The 26,919-nt window shown below is 35.2% G+C and overlaps 1 protein-coding gene across 1 annotated transcript in view; it reads left to right on the top strand.

Moving 5' to 3' along the window:
- Positions 1-26,919, top strand: part of FMN2 (formin 2) — a 161,034-nt gene that overhangs the window by 15,328 nt on the left and 118,787 nt on the right. The window contains exons 2-4 of the mRNA XM_055714844.1: positions 2,733-2,899; positions 15,880-16,027; positions 21,694-21,755. Of these exons, the coding sequence (XP_055570819.1) occupies positions 2,733-2,899; positions 15,880-16,027; positions 21,694-21,755 (377 nt within the window). The remainder of the gene's footprint in view (positions 1-2,732; positions 2,900-15,879; positions 16,028-21,693; positions 21,756-26,919) is intronic.

The following is a 26,919-nucleotide window of genomic DNA, read 5'->3' on the forward strand; positions in this document are numbered from 1 at the left end:
ACTTTTTTTACATATATGCTTATTCTGTATTGTAAGAAAGCTAAAGTATGTTTAAGCAATATTTAAGAATAACTAAGCAACGGTAGTTGATAACTGCTATACAAATTAAACAGCAACTGAATGGTGACTAGGATTCTGAAGGAAGTATTTGATCTTGAGGGAGACTGTTAAGAAGTGTTACAGAAATTAGCAAATGAATGGGTGGATTAAAGAAAAAAAACCTGCCTCATTTCCTGTTTTGTCATTTACGGATGTTATTCCTGTTAATTAGGTTCAAGCAAAAGGGGGGGTGGGGCAGGGCAGGGGGGAAAGAGAGCTATTCTGCTTCTGGATGTGCAGAAGAAGACTATAAACATGACTAGATTATTTACATGTTGAAACATTCAGACAAAAAAAGTATCAGGTCTGACGTTCAAAAGTCATGAATAACATTTGAATATTTAATATGGCAAGAAGAATGTGTCATTTTCTCACATAGTCCTATTTTTTTGTGTGTGCAGAGTGTTCTGGTGTTGATTTTTTTTTTTTCTTCTGGTAAGTGTAAGGCATTGGCTTCCTCATTCATCTTCATTACTTGCAGTTTCCTATAACTTGACAACTTTCCATGCTGTTGAACTTTACTCAGTGCTAAAAGGGGATACTGTGGTAATATGATGTGCTTTGCCCCAGGAATGCTACCAGAAATGCTAGCTGTTGGTGCTTTGGTGATAGTGTGATGCAAGTCTTGTATTCTAATTCTTTTCTAGAACTTGTTTATATAGCTCAACCTCAGTATTTAAAGCCAGGAGAACCCATTTATTGCAGTAAGAGGGCAGTAGCAAGGGTATTTTTTAGTGGTCTTTTACAGCACCACTGAGCATTGGCAACTACAACCCCAAATTAAAATTACTAAACCAAATCAGAAACATGTCTGGCAGCAGCTCCCTATTTGCGCTTTGATTCCATGGCTTCATACTATTGCCTTTCTTCATATAGGAGGGTGCTCTACATTGCTGCAATGTTGTTAAAAATCACAGTGCATATCAGTCAGTAAGAAAGCCAGTCTTCAATTAATTAACAACTTTGAAGATTTAACAACTAAACTATACCTTTAGATAAATAGATGGGTAAGTTGAATAAGCAATTATGTTGCTATCACCTTATAAGTGGTGAAATCAGGGAACAGAGGAAGACTAATCAGCAAACATAACAAAACTTGTGTCTCTTACAAATTTATCCCCTAGCTTATCCCATTAAATGTATCGTATTTTGTCGAATAAAAGGCTAGGAAACCTGGACTAATAATTCAGAATTAACAGATCTTTAGATGCGGAGAGGAAAATCGTAGGAAGAACTTGCAACATTTTAATCTATTGTTTACTTTAGTCTTAGCATTGCCACATAAAGTTAAAATAATACAGAAACTTTGGGCTAAATGTCACTTGCAATACCCTTTTTAAATTGCATCCAGATGTTTAAAAGAAAAATATTTTTGGTAAGTTCAGAAAGCCTGAGAAATTTTACATTTTTAATCAACATTCAGACAGAAATCTTGCATTCCTATGTAAAAAAATAACAGTAGTATTGACATTATCGTTGTTGTTATTATTGCTACTTAAAATGATAATAAAATACTTTCTTAATGCAGTATGTTTTTTTTTCTGGAGAATACCTTTGGCTTCCAGTGAGTGAATGGAAAAATCATACTATAGAAACTGATTTAGGTACAAATTGTATTCAGTTATTTAATATTAAAACATTAAATTAACTTTATTACTCCATCTGCCTTTTCTCTTCCAGTAGATCTATTTCATCTCTATCTATATCCTGTAAATCTGAACTTTGGCATCTTTTGACATTTTAGAGCTTAATCAAGCAATTTAATATTCTTACAATATAGATTTTACTGCAGCCTGCGTATGTAACTAATTTTTGTAGTTTTTTTTTCTGGCTAGCTGCACACAGCATAATGGTCTTTCAAACCTCTGGCATAGTCTCCTGCAATGTACTTTATAACATATGCCCTCCTTTCATGCTCTGTGGTGAGATAACAAAGAAAACACTTTGATCGTGAAATCTGGTCCTATAATAGGAATAAGTCTCTTCTCACTTTTCAAAAGTTTTACTTCTCTGTTGTTGCTTGTGGTACTGCATCTTAGTTTGGAGCTGCACTGGAGCTGTATTAAATACAATTTTTAAACAGAAAAGTTATCAGGGTGTATTTTGTTTGGTTGATTGGTTGGGTTTGGGTTTTTTGTTGTTATTCTTTTATTGAGAGTTTCCTCAAAGAAATAGAACAATATCTTTTAAAGGCTATGATCCTTTTGTCATTCAAAATACAAAAGTTCACTCTAAGAGTTGGGGGATTTGATTCTGTTATAACTTTGTGTGTCACCCTTGGAAAAATTTACTGCATTTCTTGGTAATATCTTGGTTTTCCCATCAGGACAATGACATAATACAAATAAATAGGAGACTGGTGCTACAGTAGCATCTCATGGCTTTTGTTCCTACTCCATGGTGCAGCCAACATAATGTATATTTTCTTGAATATCCTAATTAATCAGGCTACAGATCAGTTAAAATTATTATATAGGAGTATTCTATATTAAAGACTTTTTTCAATAATTCTTTTTTCGTTTCATTATTTTAGTTCTAATAGTTGAGATTTTCAATAGACATTGTAATTCCTTAATCTTTGTGTCCTATAGATAGCTACAAATTCTTATTGATCTGTGTCATCACCTTGACAGGACGAACTCTGCTGGAAAAGCTCTTCAGCCAGCAGGAAAATGCACCACAAGAAGAAGCTGAAAAACTGTGTTCTCGCATTATTGCAATGGGTCTTTTGCTTCCATTCACTGACTGCTTCAGAGAACCATGTAATCAGGGTGCCCAGCAAAGTACACCCACGTTTGATGTAAGTACTGAGAAGTTATCTTTGACTTTGTTGTTGGGTTTTGGTTTTTGGGTTTGTTTTTTGGTTTTGTGTTGGTTTTTTTTTTTTTTTTGGTTTTGGTTTTTTTGCCAAGCAGGACATGATTTATCAATGACTTACCAGTCCTGAGAATTCTGTTAGTCCTTCTAATGAAAATTGCCCTTATGAGAGTGGTAAGCTATTTTTCTGTGCATATACACTGTTGTATCAGGTAAGCATTAAGTTTAAAAAGATGCTCTCATTACTTGATTTCTTACCTTTTTAACTCATATCTTAGTCTGCTAGACTGTTCTTTACCTGTTGTTTCCTTTAAGTCTTTTTCTTTGAATCAAAGCGCTCTATAGGACTACTGAAATTTCAATCCAATAGCTGCTTCACCAAATAAATTAAAGGAACAACAGAAAACAGCATGTCACAAAATTTTACAGAACCCAAACTGGGATGTCTGTGCTACATAATTTTGTCCCACTGAAAAGGCTTCTGGTACAAGATAGTGTAGGGTTGAGGGCAAATTTGCTGGCATTCCAGTGACAGTATCGTGCCTTTGCGCTATCTGGCCAGAGTGCTGTTATTGGCCATGTTTGCATACCATCACAAAACTGTGACATAGACATGGTCTAACATATTTTCCTTTCTCTTGCCTAATGGATTTAACATTAAGACGTCTTTCTACTGTATGACACTTTTCAACCCATGAAGTTTTACAGTGGAGTTATTTTTATGAACCTTGCCATTAAATGTTATCTTTGACACTTCTTTGTACTGGTTTCCGTGACTGAAGATAATCAGGGTTTTTCTCTTCACTAATTAAATTCAAAATAGTGTACAAATATTAACTTATCTACTTAATACTTACTGGTATAGTTAAGACCATCCCTGGTTTACACATTGAACTGAAGATTGGTTAGAAATACTCAAAAAATTATTGACATCTATATGAGAGAACATGAGTCTTTTAAACTCTTTAGATCTTTCTCATCTTTCCTGAAGAATAGTTTAACACAACTGATGAAGGGAAAATGGTTGTAATAAATTTGTTCAAATAATTCTTAAAACAAACACGCTTTCCAAGATAATACAGCTTATCTACAAAATCACTCCATGGTCCCTCTAATAATAGTCAAAGTTTGTGTGGTGGTTTTGGTGTTTTGTAGTTGTTTGTTTGGTTTTGTTGTTTTGTTTTGGGTTTTTTTTGTTTTAAAAGTTCAAAACATTTTCAAACTGTTTTTTGAAATTAATTGAAAAATGGAGTGTGACTATAAAACTAGGGTTATTCAGGCAACTTATAATCACACACCATCTGAAAGTGTTTATGGTTAAATACACTTAATAAAGTTACTGGAAAAGACACATCTTTTATTTTTCAGGTTGTTAAAGCAGTCTGGCAGTAGTTTCAGTTCTCTTGGTTTTATTATATATTCAGCTAATATCTTCTTTTTTAGAGTATTGAATACAATATAATTTTTTAAAAATTTTCTCCTCACAAACAGATTTTATCAAATAAAAATTTTGGAAAGAAACAGAAGAGGCTTTTTTGTTAATTGGTATACCATACTTTATCTGAGTAAGATAATTATTCTGCTTATTTTTCATTGACCTTATCCAACTGGATGGACTTTCTGAAAACAAACCGTAGCCTAGCTCAGTGCCGTGTGAACAGCATGTCAGGGTCAGTAATTTAAGATGTTGCTATTTTAGCAGCGATCTTAATTTGAACTGGATTATCAGTAAACCACAAATATTCTGGTACTATTTTTTGAATTATTTGTAAGTCCTCTACTAGGTCGTGGACCTGTAAAACATTGTCAGAGGTAGTGTAAAGCCCTGTGTATGCAACTAATAGTGCATCCTACTTCAAAGGAGTATAAATCTGTTTTGAACACTAGGATCTTAGCAACTGAATTTCACACGGCACAAAGGTGAGAGCTGCTGCTATTGAGTTTGGGAATACGTTTCTGCTTCAGCCTTGGTGACCACAGTACAGGAACACTTGCCTATTACATGCCTTATGAGGGTGAAAAAGTTTAGAACTTACATTATAAACTCTAGTGACTGACATCTTGAAAATCAGGCTTCTCCTAGCTGATTTTGCTTCTAGAATGAGTAAATAAAATATCTTACAGAAAATAAATGTTAATAGTTATGTAAGGAAATGAAACCATTAAGAATTAGTGTGAAAAGACTTATGGTGGTGCTGTATATTACGTAAAAAAGGACATGTATATTTGTTACTCGTGTCCCCTCTTGCATCTCTCTCCATGTCTGTACTTTGATTTTATTCTTATTTGCATTTTCTTTTCTTTTCTTTTTTTTAATTCATTAGAACAAGATTTTAATGTTGATCTATACATTAATTTCAAAGACAGAGGAATTAGAGTATCCTTAAGTAATACCTAAATATCACTCGTCTAGAATTGAGAGATACATCATCTTTGACCTTAGGCCCAAATTGGGAGCACAGCCAGTCCCATATTCTTCCTTCATCTCAGAGTTCATCAGATGTGCTTCCAGTTCAGTCCTGGATTGCCTCCAGTTGGCTTCTGTCCTTTTCAATCAGCTGAAACTGCCATCAACAAAGATCCTGTAACCCTGTCCTGGTCCCTGCCGGGTCTGTTTGCTGCCTTGTTGTCCTTCCTCCCTGCTACAACCAGCTCTGGTGCTTTTTTGTTTGTTAATGTTACTCATTTGGCTGTTTCCATTTTTGTCTTAGTCTGGTTCTTATAAAGTCCCTTAGGTCACTCCTTTAGCATGTTTTTTTGCAGAATTGCCAATGTTTTTTCTACTGAAATCCTTCCTTGAATCCCTCCTTTTCTCCTTTTGTGACTGATCCTATGTATTTGAGACTTAATTTACTTTTTTTTTTTTGTGTTGAATAAAATCCATGATTCCTCTTTTGATTAAGTATGGTCCCACAGGCTTTGTTTTTTGAAGATGTTAGGTTACAGTTTATGAAAATAATTCAGTAAGTTTTGTTCACTGTATGATCTATGGCTCATGGCTCGAGATGAATATAAACAGATTATTTTAAAGTCTTATTCTCTTACTCTGATCTCCTTTTCTGGATGTCCTCCAGTGTATTTAATTTAATATGGCTAATGCTGAACTCTCTGCTGTCTTGAAATGTTTGTAATTGCACACTCTGATTATATTCTCGTCTTTATTACTCATACCCAGTGGTCACCTCTAGTTCTTCCTGTCTTACAACTGTATATCCAAATCTTGTGTCTGTTTTCTCAGTAACACAAAAGAGATCTGTTTTTTAATTTCTCTCAATATATTCCAGGCTTCAGTGTGGACTTCTGCCTCACCTTGTTAAATAATTGTCCACAACTTCTTTTACTTTAACTTTTCTACTTCTTTCTCTTTCACACTGTCTGACTGCAGTTAGGCAATGCCTTAATAGTAAAGAAAACTTTCACAGCTCTTAGTTTCTTGGGCTAGTATTATCATGGTTTCTGGAAGCCAGTTTAAATTAAATTCTTAGCCCTTGTACTTCTGGTGTAGATTACACTTTGTGGATGTGGTGCTTACTCCTTTGTTAGTATATGACAAACATGAAGGACCATTGAATACCCAATGAAAGCACACATCTTCAGAGAACTAGCAGCTGTTATCACATTTATGTGAGGACGATGCCCAGTTTTCAGAGGCTTATAACTTGGTCAGATCTTGGCTGGATTTTAATGGTGATTTGAAATGGCATGTTCCTGGCATGTTCTGAACTTTCTGTCAAATTTCAAGTCATAGTCCAAAGGACAGAAACTTTAAAACTGTTTTAAGAACTTATGAGAAAACTTTCACGTTCTATCTTGGCCCATTTTATCAGTTATTTCTTTCAAAACATATTATGGCAGATGCCCAGAATAAAAGATTAGCCTTGAAAAATAAAAGTTGAACAAAGCTCTAAAAGTAACAGAAGTAGACAGGGCTGGGGTTTTTAAAGATGTTTGCTGTTGAGAACCAGTGGAAGATTTCACTATAGCTCTTCCTACCTACTCTTCTAACAAAGTAAAGAGTATCAGTAAATGTACAATAGATTTGCTGTCTAGAAATATGATGCCCTTTTTGCTAGTTTCCTCTCTTCTGGAGAGGCTGCTAGTTATTGCCTCACGGACATCATGACTTCTTACTTGTCAGGCTAGCTTTACAGCCTTTCATTTGTCTGCTAGTACTTTATGAAAGACAGTTTTTAAAAAAAAATCAAACCCAAACCCAACCAACCAACCAACCAACAAAAAAAAGGCCAAGCAAGTGGGCAAGTTACAGAAAGACAGGTTAGCAAAACCTTACTCAAAGAATGTTCTCTGGAAATTTTCTTGCCTTTTGAGTAACTATTGCTTGCTTGCCTTTTAAATATTTCCCTTTTTAACAGTTGTGACTTGTTCAAAAGGGCTTCTAAAGTTTAAAATTAAAACAAAATGAAATATCCTCTGACTGAATGATATGTAAGAAATTAATGCTTTGTGAAAAACTGTCAGTCCCGAATGGCTGTGTCATGGTATGAAATAATTGTATTTCTGTAGTGCGGGTGTACTCCTAAGATTTTTAGCATGTTACCTCATTATATTATCCTACTAGAGTAAAATAAACACAGGGCTGTGCTGGCTAAACAGTGCATCTTTGGCAAGAACATAACCACAGGATGTTTTGAAGCCACCTGTTGGAGGATCACAATTTTCAACAAAGAGAGATCTCATTTCTTGCTTAGCTCCTCTGTAAATGATGTATCACAGAAGCTAAAAGATGGATATCTTCGGAGAGCCATCAGTAATGTATATAAATTATACACATTTGCATTAGAATTTGAACTGTTCTCACACCAAAATAAAGAAGCTGGCATTTCCCTATCGATTCAAGGCAACTTTAGTTTCACTGTGCTATTAAAAAATATTGACTCTACTGGGTGTTTGCATTTTATCCAGGAGTTGCAATATTACACATTGTGGATGTTTAGTTCTTAATTATGACTTCCTATTCCAGATTTTCCAGTTCACACTGTGCAGTCTTAAGTTATGGGCATTTTTCCCATAAAATTTCCCATAAAAAAGCAGATTTCTGCTTTTTTTTTTTATAAGCTTTCCAAGCAGTTTTGTGTGTTGTTTCTGTACATTAGGTTTAAACCACTTCAATTCTTAGTGAAAACTTAAATGATTTTGTGATAAAGGCTCTCTATTATCATTTTGTAAGTGCTTTTGCAAAGAAAGCTGAGCATACCTTTGTATCCATACACCTTGTTTGGGGAACTTAATCTCTATTGCACACTCTATTGAAGGGTCCAACAATAACTCTTTTCATGTGGCACTAACAAGAAATATCTTCTTCCAGATGTGTCTGAAATGCATACTAAGCTTTCATCTTTCTATATTTCTAGTGTCATTTTGTTTGGGCTTGCTCTCTTTATATCTTTTTCAGCTATTTTTTTGAATGCAGTTACTGTGTTGAGTACTGCTGTTAATGCCTTCTTGATTTATAAGTTATTTCAGCATATTCTATAATGAGCTAAATGAACACCACCTGAAGGGCGTCCTTCTTTACTGTGTTATGATGTGATTTTATATATAGGCCTGTTTGACTGTTTGGGATGAGGACTGCCCCGGTGATATTCGTAGTTATGATGCCTAACTAGCTTATCAGTTTCCACAAGGAAGCAGAGAGACAGACAGCATGAATGGGAAATGCTATAAAAATGGCTGTTTTCCTATTATCTCTTGGCCACCTGTGGAGGTGCAAATGTTTTTTAAGGAAACAAAGACACTGCTTTACTGCTTTCTTGCTGTTGACTACTAGCACATTGTGGGACTTTGCAGGTCAGATGGAAGCGGATTCAGTGGCATGAAGGCTTTATTTAATTTTAACTTATTTGCACTGTTTACACCAGTCTGAAAATTAGTAGGTAAACAGAATGCAGACAGGCTCCTTTCTCAGAAGTCACAGAGCCGAAACAGCAGTGATCAGTTTCCAGAGAGCAACTTTCCCAAGAATTGACTTCAGTTAGGAGAACTTCTCTTCCAAACTGCAGTACAAACCTGGCAACCAATGCAGCATTTCTTCAAGCTTGCTTTCAACACCCAGGAATTAAATGGGTAAGGCTGAATTAGTCCTGTTTTATGAAATTTGTCACGGCAGGATATTGGGGGTCAGTAGTAAATAAAACTTTAAAAGTTAAAAAGTGAAAACTGTGGATTAGAGCAAAGAAAACAGATTGTTAATCTGCTGTCTGAATCTTTTTGTCATGTAGGTTACCATGGCAGTTGAGTTTGGCTAAATCAAAGTCCCCATGTCTCCTTTTCCATTGCCCAATCACACTGTGTGAATACTGTCTTTTGTGATGAGCAACTCCAAATATTACTGAGTTATAAAATGGAAACAGCTGGATGATCACTGGGCCGAAGTATTCCTGCTATGCTGTTTCCCTGCTTCCTTTTTTATAATTTTAATTGCATGTTTATTTTATAGTTGTTACATCTGGCTCTGCAGTCTTCTAGCTTTATCTTTTCCTTCTTTCTTTTCTCCTTTCCACTTACTGGTGGTGATGCTACTGTACGTACACTTCCAACTGAGGTATTTTATATGTAGGATGTTGCTAGGTTTTCATGCTGGTTTTTGCAGAGAGCATTGCTTACCTGCTTGTTATTATGAAGAACTGCTTTAAGAGGAACATACTGGATGTTAAGTTTAAACTGTTTAAGAACCTTTTAAAATTTTCAGAATCATTGTGCACAGGGTGAAGGTGATGTTTCCCCTGTCACTTCAAGACACCTTTATATTTTATGATTTTCTGTATGTTAGTTCACTTTCTTAAGAATGACAGTCACAACACAATGTCTTTTTTCTAGCTTATAATTAAGAATACAGCAAGAGTTGTATTGGTGTATGTTGCATGTCTCTGTTTTCAACAGGACATTCTTACAGTATGTTTAATCACCTTTTCAAATGGAAGAGAGGTGAAAGGAATTTTCTAATGAAACAGATTTCTTTGAAAAACTCAAATTTGCCAGAATCCAAACATTGAACAACTGTGTCAGTGTAAATTCAAACAAGTACCTATTGGAGAAGTGTCTTGCCTCAATTGAGGGTTTCTGGAGATTGAATGAGAAAGGACATGCTGGGATGTGATCTTCCAGGTGGGAGTTCAAGTCAGATTTGTAAAAAGGCAAGATCTTGAGGTTCTTCTGTTTTATGGAAGGCTAGCCAGTGTTCCAAGGGAAGTTTGTGGTAAGCTAACCAGTTCAACCTATTCAGCTGTATTAAATGTAGAAGTTACTATGGAATAGGAAGACCAAGACAGTGACATTGGAATAGAATGAGAATAGATGTGGAAATTTGAAATTTAATTCCCTGATTTCCTTTCCCGTGAGGGCCCTAACTGCAGTGCTATTGGGTCTCTTGGCCTCTCATATCCCCAGGATATGATACTGAACTCTGAGAAAAAATTTCATGGGATCAAGCAAGTTGGTTCTGTTTTGTTGAAGAGGTTGAAGTCGTTTCATGGGAAAGAAATGTTTCCTGGTTTTTTTGACACTTGAAGTGTTTTTAAATTAATTGTGGAAGTGCATCGGTTTTCTGAAAAGAAGATATATCACTCAAGCAAAATGCTCATGCATCAAATTTAGTTCATGAGGCTAAAGTGCTACTTCAGCTATATATGACAGTATTATGACTGACTTGCTGGTTTTCACCCTTGGAAGGTGTCTGCGTGCACTAGCACAGGCAAAGGTAGTACAATCCCAGAGCCATGTTTAATCACTGCGCTGGTTCTTTCAGTGATCAGGCAGAGCTTTGTTACTGAGCCTCTCCTCAAAAAGTAAACCACTTTCCTTGTTCTTGATAGTATTGATTTCTTGATTTTAAAAGCTGCTTAAAATAAATCAGTCTCCTGCTGATAAAAGCATTTTGAGGTAGTTCGGCTCTAATTTCTTGAACTAAAATCTTGCTGGTCCAATTAACTATTTATATGTAGTGGGAACATGGAGTTGGCTTTCTTTCATTTTAGAGGTTGCATACTTGGTATATTAGAATGATTAAACTTTGTGAATGGGAAAAAAAATATTCCTTCCATGCACTTGAAATACTCTAAATCACAAGCAGTTACATACAAACATGGAACAAGCTTTTTGGAGCTCTTGGTCTGGAAAACAGCTTCTGAGTCATGGAGTCTGGCCCCTGCTTCTCCAAAGTACTATAAAGCGTAATTTGTCTATGAGTTTATCCTGTTCCCTCTTAAATACAGTTATACCTTTTACTCTCCCCAGTCCTCCAGCTCTTACCATTGGAAGGCTGTCCACATCCAGACTGATTTGATAAGTAAGAACTTTCTTGTAACTACCACTCTGTGTTTACTCCTGGCCCATTTATACCTGTCTGAAGACATGCCAAGCCTTTTGTCCTGTCCTTCTTCAGGATAACTTGGAATGTTTGGGGTTCTAGTGAAGAACTGATCAAGTTTACTATTTGTAAGTAAATGCCCTGCAAGATAGGGCTTGATTCCTTCATGGCTTAACACAGGAGCCATCAGGGGTGTTAGTACTAATTCACTCTAGTATAAGGAAGTGTAGAGATACTGCAAATGCACTTGTCGCATTTACTTCTTGCTGAGCTGAAGAGCAGAGGCTACTTTTGATAGCAGTGTGCTTCTGTACTGCCTCACCTTTCGCATCTCACCATGCATGATCTGATTGCACTTAGTTTTTACTCTTTTTTTTTTTTTTTTTTTTTTTTTTCCCCCTCCTTGAGAATTGTGAAAATACTTCCGGTCAAACTTCCCCCCCCCCATGATTCTCACATTGCTAATTCATGCTTTTGCAAGTGGCTGGGACAGATGTGTATACGTTCATTGCTATTTCAACTCCATCTCTTGTACCTCTTGTAAGCATTTTTCACAGTGGCTGTCTTTGTCCTTTGAACTGAAAGCAGGTGAACAGTTGGTTAAAAACTGAAGAAGTGTGGAGCAGAAGGTCATATTAACTGCATATTTCCAGGAGCAACACAGCTGCCAAAAGCATAGGTTTAAACTTGCACCTTATATTCCTACAGTGGGGGATATGCTAATTTCAAATCCACGCTGTGGCCTGGGGAACAAACCTGGTCTCTTTGTGTGAAAAATGTGTGACCCCTTTTCTGAAAGCTCAGGGTACACTAGGACACTGCCTGATGTTTGTGGCAGGTCTAGCTCATGGCCCCAGTTCTGGGTCCACCAGCCTCCTTCTATAAGCCGTTTGCTAGAGGCCCTTCTTTTGAGTAGCTTAAAGCATTGGCTTCTATATTTAAAGATCTGCAGGAAAGCATCTTTAGTTCAAGCAGTGAAGGAGCATAATTAATATTTAATATTATGTACCTGAAGTGTAACACTGTGGTACAGAGAATGAAAATTTGTTACAAAAAGCCATTCTTTGTGTCTACTAAAAGCTGGCTGGGAAGTGAGCGAGTTAAACTACAGACCTGGCTCTCTGTGACTCTATTCTAAACACCAACATCTATAAGTGGTAAAATGTCTATTGATTAGGTACCATCAGATCCTGCAGGCAGTTTGCCTCTCCCATGTGCGAATGCTCTGCAGTTTTAAGAACCATGGAAAGTGCTGTGTAAGGATGTGTGGAAATGAGAACTCTTCTTGACATCATGTTTAGTGCGCTGGACTCAGACAGCTTTAAGCTTTCAATGTCTGCCCAGAAATGAGTTTGAATAAATACGACTGGGATTGTTCATTACAAGGAGATATATATTTCTCACTCCCACCCCCCGAAAAAAAGAGAAGTGTTTTAAACACTAAATAGTGGAGTCTTAGCAAGATGAAGAGGAAATTCTGGATGTATTCAAAGCTCGATCACGGTAAGAATATTTACTGGCTGTACTTAGAATGATACATAGCAAAACTTGCCTCTGAAATGAGAAGATTAAAGGATAAAAGGTTGGATGTGGAAGTCCAGGTTTCAGGAGGTTTGTATTACATTTATTAATGACAAAAGCAATTTTTTTTTTTTTTTTTTTTTTAATTTGGATTATTTTGTTTCTTTTGCTTGAATAACACTTCAGCATGAAATTGGATGCATATATCTTTCTTCAAAAATGTTCTAATAATCATGCACATTTATGACATGATCAGATTTGGAAAAGGAGAAATGAGATGGGTTAGTATGTTAACTGACGAGAAGCTAAAGACAAAAGATAAAGAGGATTTGATTTTTGATGGTAGTTTGAGTGAGTAGGAATTAGGACATTCAAATGATTCATCTCTTTTGAAGGGCATAAAAGTGGAGACACAGTTAATCTTTTCCCATTTTAAGTGTCGTTTAAGGACTATTAGCTTGATGTCCAGACCTTCAGACTACCTTTCTGTCATGCGGGTTATTCATATTTTAAGTTATAAGTTTGCAAGTAATCTGAATATAGCTGTAGTTAAATGCCTTATTTATATGTTGAACATGGATGCATTTTGGTTGTAGGGCAAGTCCATTCAAGGCATTTTTGCAAGCTGACATTTTCCTCTGTAAATTTCTATTACATGATGAGTCTATTCTGTCATCCTTCTCTGTCTTGAATAGTGAATGAAAAGAATCCCAAAATAAAAAACAACACAGACCAAAAAGTATTTTTATATTTGCAAATGAAGCTCCCATGCTGGGTTGGGAGTAGGTTATGGATTTGTGTGATGTCTTAATTTATAACTGTTCATAGTTTATATGCTGTAAATTCTATCAGCAAGAACATAGGTACTTCGTATTTTATTACCCTCATAATGTATCCCATCTGTACAATAATTGAGACATACCATGATTATTTTTTGATGCATCTTAATTCAGAGTCATATTTTAAAATTCTGTTGTTAAATGGTTATGTTATGTCTTTCAAGAACTGCTGTGGTGAAATATCATGTCCAGGAACAGTTTAACTGTTTATCTTCCTCGTTCATATTATGTCAATATTATCTACAGTCTTCTGTCTTCTGTTTTATTGCCCTATAACCTTACATGTATCCCCATCGAAAACTGGTTGTGCTTACCCAGCTAACCCTCTGTAGACCTTGTTCTTCCCTGTGTTCCACAGACTGTCTAATTTGGTAAAGTGGGCAAAAAAATTTTCTTCTCTTTTGCCTCTGACTTTTTTAAAAACATCTAATTCTCTTCTGCATTTTTTTGAGATTTGAATGGTGCAGAAACTAGAGAATTAGCCAAATCCAGCAGCTTTTCTTTTTCTTTACACAGTATGCACAGGTATTATGACTCCTCTCCTTTTTACTCCCACAGTACTGGAAATTAGGCTGAAACCCAGAAATACATAGCCTCTACAACGCTGGAATTAGAGGAAAGTAGTAAGTTCCTGAAAGAACTGCATTAATCAAGCCTCTTTGGATGTTCAAATGCAGCAGCATAGTAATGGGAAAAGGGTAGGCTTTTCAAGGAACATAGAGCTCAGGGCTATGTAAAGAACCTGATGTCAATTTGTATTAAGCTTTTTATCCATTTATTCTAACCTTTATCTAAGGTTTGTGTATCTGGCTGGATTTTTGCTATATTTTTCATGCTGGAGAGATCTAAGGAGCTTCCTTTGACCCTTACTGTTTGAGACACCCCCTGTAAACCAAGAATTTTTACTTTATAATCAGCATTTGTTTGTTCTAAATAAGTTTTTCTGAATAGAATATCATTGGTCTTATCACAACTTATTTTTAGGCAAGTAGAAGCTTAGTCACATGGAATAACAATTATCCTAAAAAAACTCTTAAATTAGTTTGTTCTTCCCCCTGCATGTCTCTTCAATATTTAGTATCTGTATAAAATAAAAATAAAAAATAATAAAAAAAGGTTTGTATTTAAAATGAAATATTCAGGACAAATATATGCTACCAATGTTTTACTCAGACTATGAATAGTGTGAATGAAGTGTTATGAACACAGGCTTTGTAAGAAGATATTACTGTGTGATATGACTATATTTTCATCCTGTGATTTTATTTTTTTTCCCAGTTACATATTACAATATTTTGCGTATCTCTAGATTATTTATTAGGATACTCATGCAGTTGCTGTGAATGATCTCTATACAGTTTACAGTATTATAAAGACTTAATCACAAGATGTGCATGTTGACGCATACTGGGAGTCACAAGTATAACTACTTGTATTGTGCTCATCTAAAATCTTTCTATTGGCTTAAAGCACAAGTTTGCCCTAGTTTTCATCAGACAGTCTGGATGCCTCCTACTTTTAATAAGTGAATCAAACTCAAAATTAAGTAATAAGGATATAATATGATTTGAGCCCAGAGGATTGAGAATACTTTTAGCTGTTTGGTTTTTGGGTTTTTTTTGTTTAGGGATTTTTTTTGTGGGTTGCTTTTGTTTTTGTTGTTGTTGTTGGGCTTTTTATTTTATTTTATTCTAAAATCAAACCCATTTTTTAGCTGCCTTTCTATGAATATGGAAATGTAAATGACAAAAACATGTTCGCAAAGAGTAAATGCCTCAGTTTTAATTTATGCTGAAATAATGCTGCTGCTTTTTTTTTTTTTTTTTTTGCTTGTGTATTTGGTGTAAAAAGATTAAATAGACTGTGAACTGAAATATTTTTCTCTAACCTATGAACTAGCCATGTGTAAAGTATGGTCATGATGGACAGAACCTGTTATCTCTCTAAGGAAAGAAGTGGCAAAGAGTTCTTCATACTCAAAAAAAGTTCTGAACTAAATTCTAGCATTTCATTGTGCAGTAGAAAACTAAAAGATTATATTTTCTATTGTTAATAGAAGTAATTACAAAACTGAAATATTAAATTGTTTTTATATAGATTTATGTTCAGTCTTTGTCAGAAGATGAAGAGCATAAAAACAAGTGTGCCTTGATATATGGGTGGATATTGAACTATTTGTGTTGGAAACAAAAGCTTTGATATTTTGAGTTTATCTTTCTATATGAACTTCTCAACTTTTTTCTTTTTTTATTATTTTTTTTTTTTAAATAACCACAGCAAGACCAGCTTTATACTTGGGCTGCAGTTAGCCAACCCACACATTCATCAGATTACATTGAAGGAAGCTTTCCAAGGAGAATTCCATCTGCGTGGCCGCCACCCAAACCTCCAGATGAAGAACAAAAGCTCAACATTACAGAAGAAGGTATAGTTCTTGGACACATACGAGATAATGTATGGCATGGGGTAGAGTTACTGTCTTTTAGAATCCAGGATATAAACTTAATATCTTAATTTCCAACAAATACCAGGCTTTTAAGATCTTGGATTAGCATCAGAAATAATTTTAGCTAGTATTAATCTAATAAAAAATATTCAGCAAAAAGGCATGCCTTTTAGTCAGCAGATGCCAGGTGCCCATCTTGGCTGTTAACAAATGGATTTTATCAGGTGTTGTAACCTCTGTTCTTCTCCAGTTTACATACATTCAAAGCCATGGTGCTTTTCCCTTCTTAACTTTCAGTATACCACTAGTGGGCTTCTGAAGTTTTTCTTATTTTTATTAGAGTGGTGTAACATATTCCTTTGTGGAGTCATCAGTCCCTTGCTGACAGAGAGGTAGGAAAAGTGCATCTGAAAACTGAATTGAGGTCTTGTTCACAAAGTCGGTTTATGTTAACATTTGTGACGTTAGCAGCCAAATTTCTGAAATCTGCATACTCATTAAAAGCTTTGTTGAAGCTGAGAATCAAAACAAAGCAAAAAAAAAAAAAAAAAGGTTTCTGTAGCTGACAAAGACATTTAGAAGAGAATTTCAACCCTGTTCTCTGTTAGTAGTGTTGATGGGCAAATACCACATGGAGGCTTAGCTTTGCGTTAGCATTTAATCGCTCTCAATGCTTTTAGGATACATTCATCCCCATGACCTACACAGAGAGCCACTGGGTGTTCTCAAATTTTCCATTTCCTACCAACCATTTTATTGCATTTCTCAGATTTGAAGAATTAAGTCATTATTTCAAGAGGTCTCTTTATATTGATTGTAGGCTTTGGGTGGAGTTAATTTCAGATTTGCTTCTCTTTGGGACTTCTCTACCACTTCCCCTGGAATATGAGCAAAGTATTCTCTGCATGGACACCGTTTGTCATGGCAACAGTTCACTTTTACTGGTATCACTTATTCCAGTATTCACAAGCAAAAGAAGTAATGCCAACAAAAATTCAGTACTGCTATATTATTCTGTTTATGTTGTGGCTTTTACCAAAGCAGCTCTATTAGAGGTCAAGGAAACATTTCTGCATCCATCTCACTGATGCAATTCAGGGTATGGAATGCAGCAGTGCTGCACTGTTGGGCTAGTCCAGTTTTTGACCAACAATCTGCTCTTTTATGCTGTATTTAATGAAAGTGCTGTTATATGTGGTAGTAGAATTCATTGCCGTGTGCCTTGAGAGGACAGGTTGTGTTTCTCAACGTGGAAGCTTAGCTAATGGTTGTGCGATCAGAGTATTTATGAACATACTCTGCACTGGAAAGACAAATAGGTGAATATCTTATTATTTTACTTTAAAGTTTTAGCCCGGTAGAGGCCATCAATTTTGTTGCTGTGTAATTTAGACGAATATTGATCACATAAAATATTTTGAAATGTAAAGATTTTTAGTATTTTTACCAATTTGGAAGAGTATTACTACCAAGAGGATAATACTAACTATTTTTAAATGCATTCATTTAATACATGATTTATTTCCATCCTATGTTTTTCTATTTAATATTATACCCACTGCATGGATATAGTGTGTACAGTACTTGTCTGTTGCTTATCTCAGCCACTGCCCTCTCAAAAACTGCAAAAAAGTTAAGAAAATAGAATTAGAAGTAAAATGTAAAATTGTGTATTGTGACTATTTCTAAATGGAACATAAAAAGTTCTCAAAAAATTGAGGTGCTGACACTTGGGTTTTGGTGTGAATTTACAGTGTAGGGCATGGAGGGAAAAGAAAAACCTGTAATTGTTCTGCATAAAATTCAGGTAGATAAATAATTTAACTTTTGGTTTCATTATTTGCATGCTTGCCATGTGGAAGAACCTGGAGGTGAGTGATGTCTCATGTGAAGCCTGTAATATAAATATCTTCCCTAAAATTTCTAACTAAATTATTTTATGTATATGCCCCTTTTGTAAGGTGTAGGAGGCAAGCATTTTTGAAAGGGCTGAAATTATTGTGTGCGGAGTAGCTGCATTTTTTATTTTATTTTTTTTTGCATTATATATAATTTTGGCCATATGGATTAATCAGATACAATAATACCAGAGACAATGGTTTACAAACTAAAACATCCATTTTAGACAAAATTGTTGATCCAGGAAGAAAGTAGCAGGATATTTTTATGTAGTTTATTTTTATTATACACATGTTAGTTTGAGGACACTACTAGGACTTCAAGTTTTAAGTAAGGCAAGAGGAAATTCTGCGAGGTCTTAGGTAATCTGTTCCTAAATTAGCAAATTAATTAATCATCTGTTTAATATAGTACATATTAAATAGTTTTACTGTGTGCTCTGTGTCATGTAGAGCACTGGTGGGTATGAAGAAAGGGCTGTTAAACTTGTCAGGGGATTTTGGGCTTTTTGTGTTCAGGTTGGTTGTTTTGGTTTTTTTAAATTAGTTTTGATTTTTTTGGTGGTTGGTTTTTTTGTGTTCTTGGGGATTTTTTAGTTGGCTATATATTAAAAAAACTAAAGTTTGGAAACACCTAATATGACTTTGGGTTCAAGTCAACATATACTTATGCCAAAAAACATCTTTCAGTTCTGGATTCAGAAAAGGTTTTAGACAAAATGAGTCAATAGCACCAATAAGATCAGAGTGTATGCCACTAATTTTCCATCCGAATACCCAAAATCTGTTCCTGTCACATTTTAATGGTATTTAACTCTACCACACCCCAGCACATTGCCTGAATCTAAACACAACCAGGGTACTTGAAATTCAATAATTTTAGTGTTTTGCTGATGACATTATTTTACTTAACATACAGGAAAAGGCAAGTAGGCAGGCATTCTCCTGTCTCCCACGGGACTGGTCCTAACCGCCTGGGCGGAGACTCAAAAGATTATACAACTTCTGCAAAATGAAACACTAAATCTCTCTGTGGGTTTACAACCTGAAATGGATGTTAGTCTCTTCAACAAAACCAAGCTTGTCCAGATATTTATTTCCTTTGTTTTATGAACAACGGGGGTGGGGTGGGAATTATTTGGGTTAAGAGGAAGGTTTCATTTGTCATATGGCGCTTTTTTCCTTTCCTTTCCTAAACTATTTTTTGTTGCAGTGGTGGTTGCTTTTGGGTTTTCACTTTTGCTTAACAAAGATAAAACCCTGTTTGCTGCAAATACAGTCTATTTGGTGAATTTTGGCAAACTAACCTTAAGGAAATCTGCTTTTATCACCCTGAACTCAGCTTATATTTAGAACCCTTTTTAGAACAAAGCCTGCTGAGGTAAAAATAAGCTAGACAATTTTGTCAAATTGCTTAATATTAACAAATACTTAGAGCAGCCTGTTCCTATTTTTTTTTAACAACTTTTGAGTAAGGGAGGTAGTTTATGACAGTTTGCATAACAGGATACATTCTAAGTTGTGTGTGTACGTGTCTTGTCTAGTACTAGAATATTCAAACATCTTAAAGTTTCTCTCAACCATACAGAAATCTAAAATCATGTATATAAGCCCTGGGGAGATGCCCAAATACTAGTGAAGTTTTCCTGGTTTTGCAAATCAGTTGAGGTAGGGTTAGCCAAAAAATTATTTCTTCCAGATAATTTGAATAAGAAGTATCTCACAATTGCTTCGTTTAAAAGTGTTAATACTCTTCCCTTCCTTCAGAATAGACATTAATAACTTTTCCTAGAATATAATATTTCACTGGTTTTGGTGGGGTTCTTTTGGTTGCGATGAGGAGTAAGTGCCCAATTCGTCAGTAGCATCCTGAATTTTCTTCAGTAAATGGACTTACCTAAAAGCCAGCAACAAGGCTTGATTCATCCATACTAAAAATTTGTTAGTGAGAGATGATGAGTTATTTACTGTTAACAACAACCTATCCTCATCCCGCTTTTTATGACTAGGAACAATTCTGACAGACAAGACTTGAAATGCTGTTTTAGTAAATACTTAAAAAATTAAATTAAATTTTAAAAGTTTGAAGATTGTTAAATTTAAGGGGTAGCCTTGCAGCTTAACTGCAACTGGCAATTTATGTCTGGCCTCCCAACTGCCGGGATTGTCAGAATGCTGTGAGGAGGCCAAATGTCTAGGAATTATGAATCCAGAGTTTCTGGACGACAACTACAAGATTCTCTCTCTTCCATAAATAAATGAAGTCTCTGTTATTCTCTGCAGTGGCTTACTGGAAGGCTTGAGGGCCCTGAATGTGTGTTGGGTTGTTACATGCTTGTGCCATTTCCAGCACAAAATCTGCTGCTACTTTTATCCAGCAGCTCATCAAAATACAGCATTGTAGAAACAACGTGGGAATGTACAGTAACTGTCTCTTACTAAAATAAATATTAGCACAATCAAGCTTTTAATGTAATTTCTTTTGTGCTTAGATTTGGTTTAAATTGCAATGTTTTTATGAAAACAGAGAGATCAAAGACTAGTATTATAGTAGATATAATAATTGTTATCCAGGTTTTAAAACAAGAAAGTGAATCTAGTTTGGGGCATGTGTGTGGTATCTTATGTTTTGATTCTCATTTTCCAAGTAAAATGCACAGATAAAAGTTCTTAGTCTCACTGCTATTTTATTTTTCACTGTTACAGTGATAGTTGGAGATAAGTAGTTCCATTTAAAACCATCATTCTGGCACGAATATCCCCCCCGCCCCCCAAGACAGTAACTAAGTGAAGGAATGCTTATATATTCATTAGGATTCTCATTAGTTATTCCAAAGTGGAAAAAAAATAAAGAAGATACACTAGAATGAACTACTTTTATTTCATTTTTTCAGCACGGTCAAAATTTCAAGAGCTAAATTAATGCTGGCTCTTTGCCCAAAAAAGAGTGTGTGGAATTCAGTACAAAGGTGAAGAATTAGTTTTGTGTCCTCAGTTTGAATGTTCCCAGTTGTGGGAAGCTCTGACTGTACACTTGCACAATCAGTGTATTGTCCCAAACTATCCCTTTGTAAGACTGAGATGATGTAGACAGTGAATAATAAAGCTAGGATGAAACTGAGATTTCTCAAAATGTATTTGCAATACTAAGACCGCTTCCATTCAAGCACACTTTTAAAGTGTGAGTTTAGAACTGTATCATTATCTACCTCATCATGGAGACTTCAAATTTTGATGGCAGGGCAAAGGAGGGCCAGTGGAGGATATGAAAAAGATAACATAGCTGCCAACAGTCATCATTCTGCTCCCAGGTTCTTTTGGCCTTTTGTGAACAGACACAACCCCCAGGTGTTAAAGACAGAAATACTTCTTAATTAGGTTGGATGGGATGAACAAACATGAGAATCTTCCCCTTGACCTCCTGTGGAAGATGTAAAATAGAGTCATAAGTAACTGTTTTTCTTTGAATCAGAAGTTTTGACAATCAAAATAGATTCCTTTCAAGTTTCAGATGACAGTATTTAATGTTGAGTCAAAATACACATATTCCAAATTAAGATCAGGCTGACTTTATTTTGTGCATATAACCTGTTAGGTTAATTTTAGATGGATAATTTGGAACATGGGACAGTTAACATTTGTTTTCTTTTAAACTTTACCCTTTCTCATGAAATTATTAATGTGCATTTTGAAGGATCAATGGATTATTTTTATATAAGTTTTTAAAAATCTGTATCTTCTTTTTAGAGTTGAAATCTACTGTCCTAGAAACAGAGAAACAATGCACAGAAGATGTTCAGCAGGCACAGGTAAGATTCTAATAGAAGTGTTTTATCTATAATTTTGTAAAAAGACCAGAAAAGCAGTACTTCAGACATTTTTGCAATAGTTTTGTGTACTGAATGTTCTAAACAAAAACGTTTGGAATTGTGCATTTGTTTCTCAATTTTTATTTCAAGATACTTATATGCTCCATAGTGTATCCACGTGCAGAGACTGAAGGTTTCTGCCTGTCTAAGATGATTCTTGTAAAATGTTATTGTTCATTTCACTCAGAAGTAAGTTAAGACTTGGTTCTGGAGCTCTGATGGTGTTACTAAAGGAATAGTAATAGAAGATTTGGTTGTTTTAGCTAATCTACAAAAGTTCATGTCAGTAATAGTAGCAGAGATTCTTTTCGGCTTCTCCACTGAAAGCTTATAGCAGTAGTAGTAGGTGAACAGATTTAGGGTGCTATGCTGGACTTCAAAAGGAGACAATGTAATACTGGGATAGTGAAGATTTGGTCTGGGTTGGACTTGTTCAACATAAACACAGTGTATTTTATTTTTTTTACACATCACTCTTCACTTTATATTCTTCATTAAATGTGGTGCAGTTTGAATGAGTCAAGGAACTTCACATTTTGTTTCCTCAAAAGACTGTCCTATTTCCTGTGAAAACTCTCTGATGACAAGCATCAGACTTACCTTCCTAGTGAATAAAACTGTTCAATTGTTCTGGAAGTCATGAAGAGGAAGGCAAAGTTCTGGCTTCCTTAGATCTTGGTTTGGATCAAGGAGTGGCCAGCTCCTCTTGATTATTATTTTTTTTTCTTTGTGGTGTTTGGTTTTTGTGGGGTTTTTGAGTAACATTTGTGAAAATGATGAGTGATTTGCTTTTGAGGGAGAAAATAAGGAATGCCTAGTGAAATGTGTGCCTCATCATTAGACTTGCAAATTTAATCCAGGTTCAATTGAGGCAACTATGCCTAGTTGCCCTACCATGCTCATGTTACCCTAGTGGCTTTTGTCTTGCCAAACAACATTAAAGGAGTTCTAGTCAGTTACCTAAATTCTTCAACCTCCATAATTAGCAACGTTTAAAAACTAAACCCCGTTAATTAAAATAACATCACAGAATTATTCTACATTGCAATGCTTTAAGTTTAAACTAAAATGCATTTGTCCCATGTTATTTTTATAATTTGGTCACCCAAGTTTCAGTAGCCATGCTTTGCAGTATTTCTTGTGAAAAAGAACTTTTTCCTATACTTCCAGAAAGATATTGCATGTAAGAAGCATATTTAATTAGTTTAGGATTTTAATTCATTACAAGAAAAAACTTATATAAAAGACCTATTTTATTGGAACTATAATTAATGGGAATAGGTTCATGAATGCTTAGGTACTTTACCTAAAAAAAAAAAAACAACACCTGATTATTTTGCTAAGAGAATGAAGTTTAACCAACAGCACTAGAACACTGTTTGATGGCTGGAACAAATAACTTTTACTTCAAGTTGGTGTTTTTTATTATTTTTAAAAGTATCCTTTTATGTGGTCCAGTTACTGAATTGCATTTGTTGGTGGTGTTAGAGATCTCCATAAAAGATCAGCATTGAGCAAGAGGGATGAAGTCATGTGAATTTCCTTATTTCTGTACTATTATTGATCAATGAAGAGCAGAAATAACTGTTTTGAATGCATGCTGTATTAGGTCATCATACTTCTGGTTTCTTTTGAAAATGAGAGTGGAAGTTATTTAATTTGAGGAACTCTATGTGGATAAAATGTTTTAATGTGTTCAAAATGTTTCTGTACAGTCCCAAACAGTTGAGTATATTATATCAATCTGTTAAAACGTCTCGAAAGTAGAATGGGCACGCTAACTTTTTTCGTAATTTTTGTAGATAAATCCTCCGTTGCACTCAGATCATTCTTGGTGTAATTTGAACTTGTTTAAAGTGCTGAAATACTATGAAAAGTTTCTAGTAGAGATCTAGTCTCCTTTGTTCTTTGTCTAGCTTGTCCATAGTTTTTCTTTCTGAGAAAAGCAAGCACTGCCTGGAGTTAGCCAAGTAGGTGATTTTTCTCTTTTCTTTTGATACGTGACAAAGGAAGAGAGCCCTAGTGTAAAATTTGAAACTGATCAACTAAGTCTACTTACAGGCTTCTTCCCTCTCCTTTCCCTGGGAAAAGATATTTTCCACATGTTATTAAAATAATTGGAGCTGGTCAATATTGACATAGAAAAAAGGCTAATGCAACATGATGCTGATAATTTATCACTTAGGATAAAGTGTTAACTAAAAGTTTCAGAATAATTCTAAATTAAAAGCATTAGTAACACAGACAGAGCCTCGATTCTATACTTTCTTGCCGCTGGAAGGGTCTTTTTTATATAAAATCCCTTTTATATAAAATTACCTTTACAATGTTAGACATTTACCTGCATATTTTGCAGCATAATTTCCTAAAGTTTCTAAGACTGTTCTTTTGAGTCCAAAATAACTAATTATTAAAAATTACAATTAAAATAACAAGGGCATTGGGGTGTGCCTGTTTTTAGTGGAGGAATTGGTAAGCAGAGAAAAAATAAGAAAAATTGGCAGTCGTTGAAAGTCCCCATTTTGAATTGCCAGAGGAGCAACAATGTCTGCTTAGTCTTCCCAGTGCAAACAGACACAGCTTTGTTAGGCCTAACTCATTTAGTGAAGGAAGAAAAGAAAAATTGAATGTCCCAGTTTAGAAACTCCAGCTTCAAACCTGATGTTTAGATATTTCTGTGCAAAAGCCAATTTCCTTACTGTTTCACACCCCCAATCTTTTGTGTCACCTTTGCAAATTTTGCTGTTTTAACTTTGTTTTCAGGTTTGCTTGATTTTGCTATATGGCAGGTAAAAACAGAGTCTCACCAGAAAGCAAAAAGGAAAACAAAAAGCATCTTAGAATTGTAAAATGATTTAAAGAAAAAATAGGCTTGGGTTAGTAGCGGGACATCACAGAACAGAAACGTAACATTGTTTCAAAGTCACGTAAATTTATTGTTCTCTTATGCTTTATTATAAAAATATTTCAAATTTCTTAAATTTCTTCTTTTTTTGATCATTTGTGATAAGTGTCTATTCTGAGTATCATAGAAATTTAAAAAGAAAGCGCTCATTACGTTTATTTGAAAGTCAGAGTCCGGATGTAATGTATTCTTCTTCATGCCATAAGGTAATGGCTGGTCTCCCTCATACTGTCTCAGGAGATGAGCTTTTGCCAGACTATTCCAATTTCCAGCAGTTTGGTTATGAGATAGTTTACACTGAATATTTAAACTATATTTACAGTGGAACAGCTTGACATCAAAAAATTCTTATACCTGTAATGTTTCTGGCTCATTTGTTCACTTTGGTTTGGTTCACCCCATTTAAACTAACAAATAAACCCTCAACCAAAATTATACAACTTCTTGGAACACCATGTACTTTAACTGGTAGCAACAACCAGATAAAATTTTGGCAGTTCTCAGGCACTGAAGACAGATTTCTACTGCTTTATCTATTGGTGCACTTTCCAACAGTATTATAGGGAAACAATGCCAGCCTTAAAATCTTAAATCACAGGACACATTTTCCCACGTTGAATATACTTTCCTTTGAAAAATACTGTAAGCGTATGAAAACATTGGTGTGTCTCTTTAGAGTATTGCTAACTAGCAGGGACCTTTTTCCTTACTCTAGTCTTTAACTACAAATTGTTATAACTCCCTAGGGTAATAACTTAGTGATACTTGAAATGTTCCAATTTTGACACTTAGTAATACAAGAAAAAAGGTTGTGAAATCTCTTAAGAAAAATACATGATCAGTCTATTTAGAAAATATCAAATATTGGGGGGGGTGGGATTTACTTCTCATTATTATAAAATGTCACAGCTAGATTTTGTCTCAGAAATATGCATGCTGCTCAAAACTCTCTCTTAAATGAAATGTCATAAAGAAGATTCTTTACAGGTGAAGGTAAGATAAGGAAGGTAAATGTAAGATTTGTCTGAAATGATGACATTATTCTACTACACATACAAAAAGAAAAAATACAAATGGGAAGTTTCTAAAAGCCGCTTTATTTTGGTATTACATAGCTTTCATCAGGGTAGAGACAAACTGTAGATGAGACTGTTTAACAGTTGTATTCAGCAGAAATTGGAGAAAAACTGGGAACTTACTTTATGAGCTCCCCAACCATTCTGTGGCTGTGACTCTTTCTACACTGATTCATTTTACGTTTTCTTTCTTGAGATATTAATTTAGAAGGATCCAGTGACCTGGGAATGTGTGTCACTCCTGTCCATTCGCAACTTGCCAGATTACTTTTTGTAAGGGGGAGGAGAAGGCTTCAGAAGGCAATGAACAGATCTTCTAAACCAGTTCTTTTCCTACAAAAGTATCATAGCTAAAGTCTTAGGTTTCAGCAGGGGCTGGGGAGGAAGGTACACATTTGGGTTAAAAAAACCCAACAAAAATGTTTGACGTATTCACAAGGATCTAGTATACTCAGTTGTCTCACTGAGGAAAGAAAGGAGCATGATAGAAGCAAACTTTTTTGGAATTTTTTGCTATGAATCAAATGATAGTGAAGGCTGTACCAATTGTATTTCTCAAAGTAAATGCTATAGCTAACTGATGGTCTCTGTCCTCTGTCCTGACAAATAGAATTGGATATTTTGTTTTAAGGAGAACTGTATCAATGTCAACTTCCTGCAACATCATGCCAGCACAGTCCATTCTCAGAAAACAAAAAGCTAAAAAAAAAATCAGAGCTGTAAAACAGTTTTGTTCTTATCTTGCAAAAAATAGTCAGGTTTGCAATATGTCATGGTCAGGGACTTAGGTTCTAACTGTATGTCCAACGTGTAATGTTAGAATTGGGATATGGTAGCTTAAAGTGGGTGAATATCAGGAAGCATATGTAGGCAGGTAGTTTTTTCTTGTTAGCCTTGAGAACAAATTATGCTTTATCAAAAATGCACAGAAAGGAAACAAAGTCTGTGTGAAGCAAAAGATGATAGAACCCTGGCAGGAGGCTTTACTGCTGGGGTCAGAGGCACTGCTGAAGTGCCGAACACTTTGTTCAGGCAGTAAAGGGGAATCTAACCTTTGTTTGAACTTCACACCAGGACATAACGATTGCAGATCGGGTATACTCTGTCTTTTATGCTCATGTTC

Source organism: Falco cherrug, chromosome 6 (genome assembly GCF_023634085.1).
Source record: "Falco cherrug isolate bFalChe1 chromosome 6, bFalChe1.pri, whole genome shotgun sequence".
Lineage (NCBI taxonomy): Eukaryota > Metazoa > Chordata > Aves > Falconiformes > Falconidae > Falco > Falco cherrug.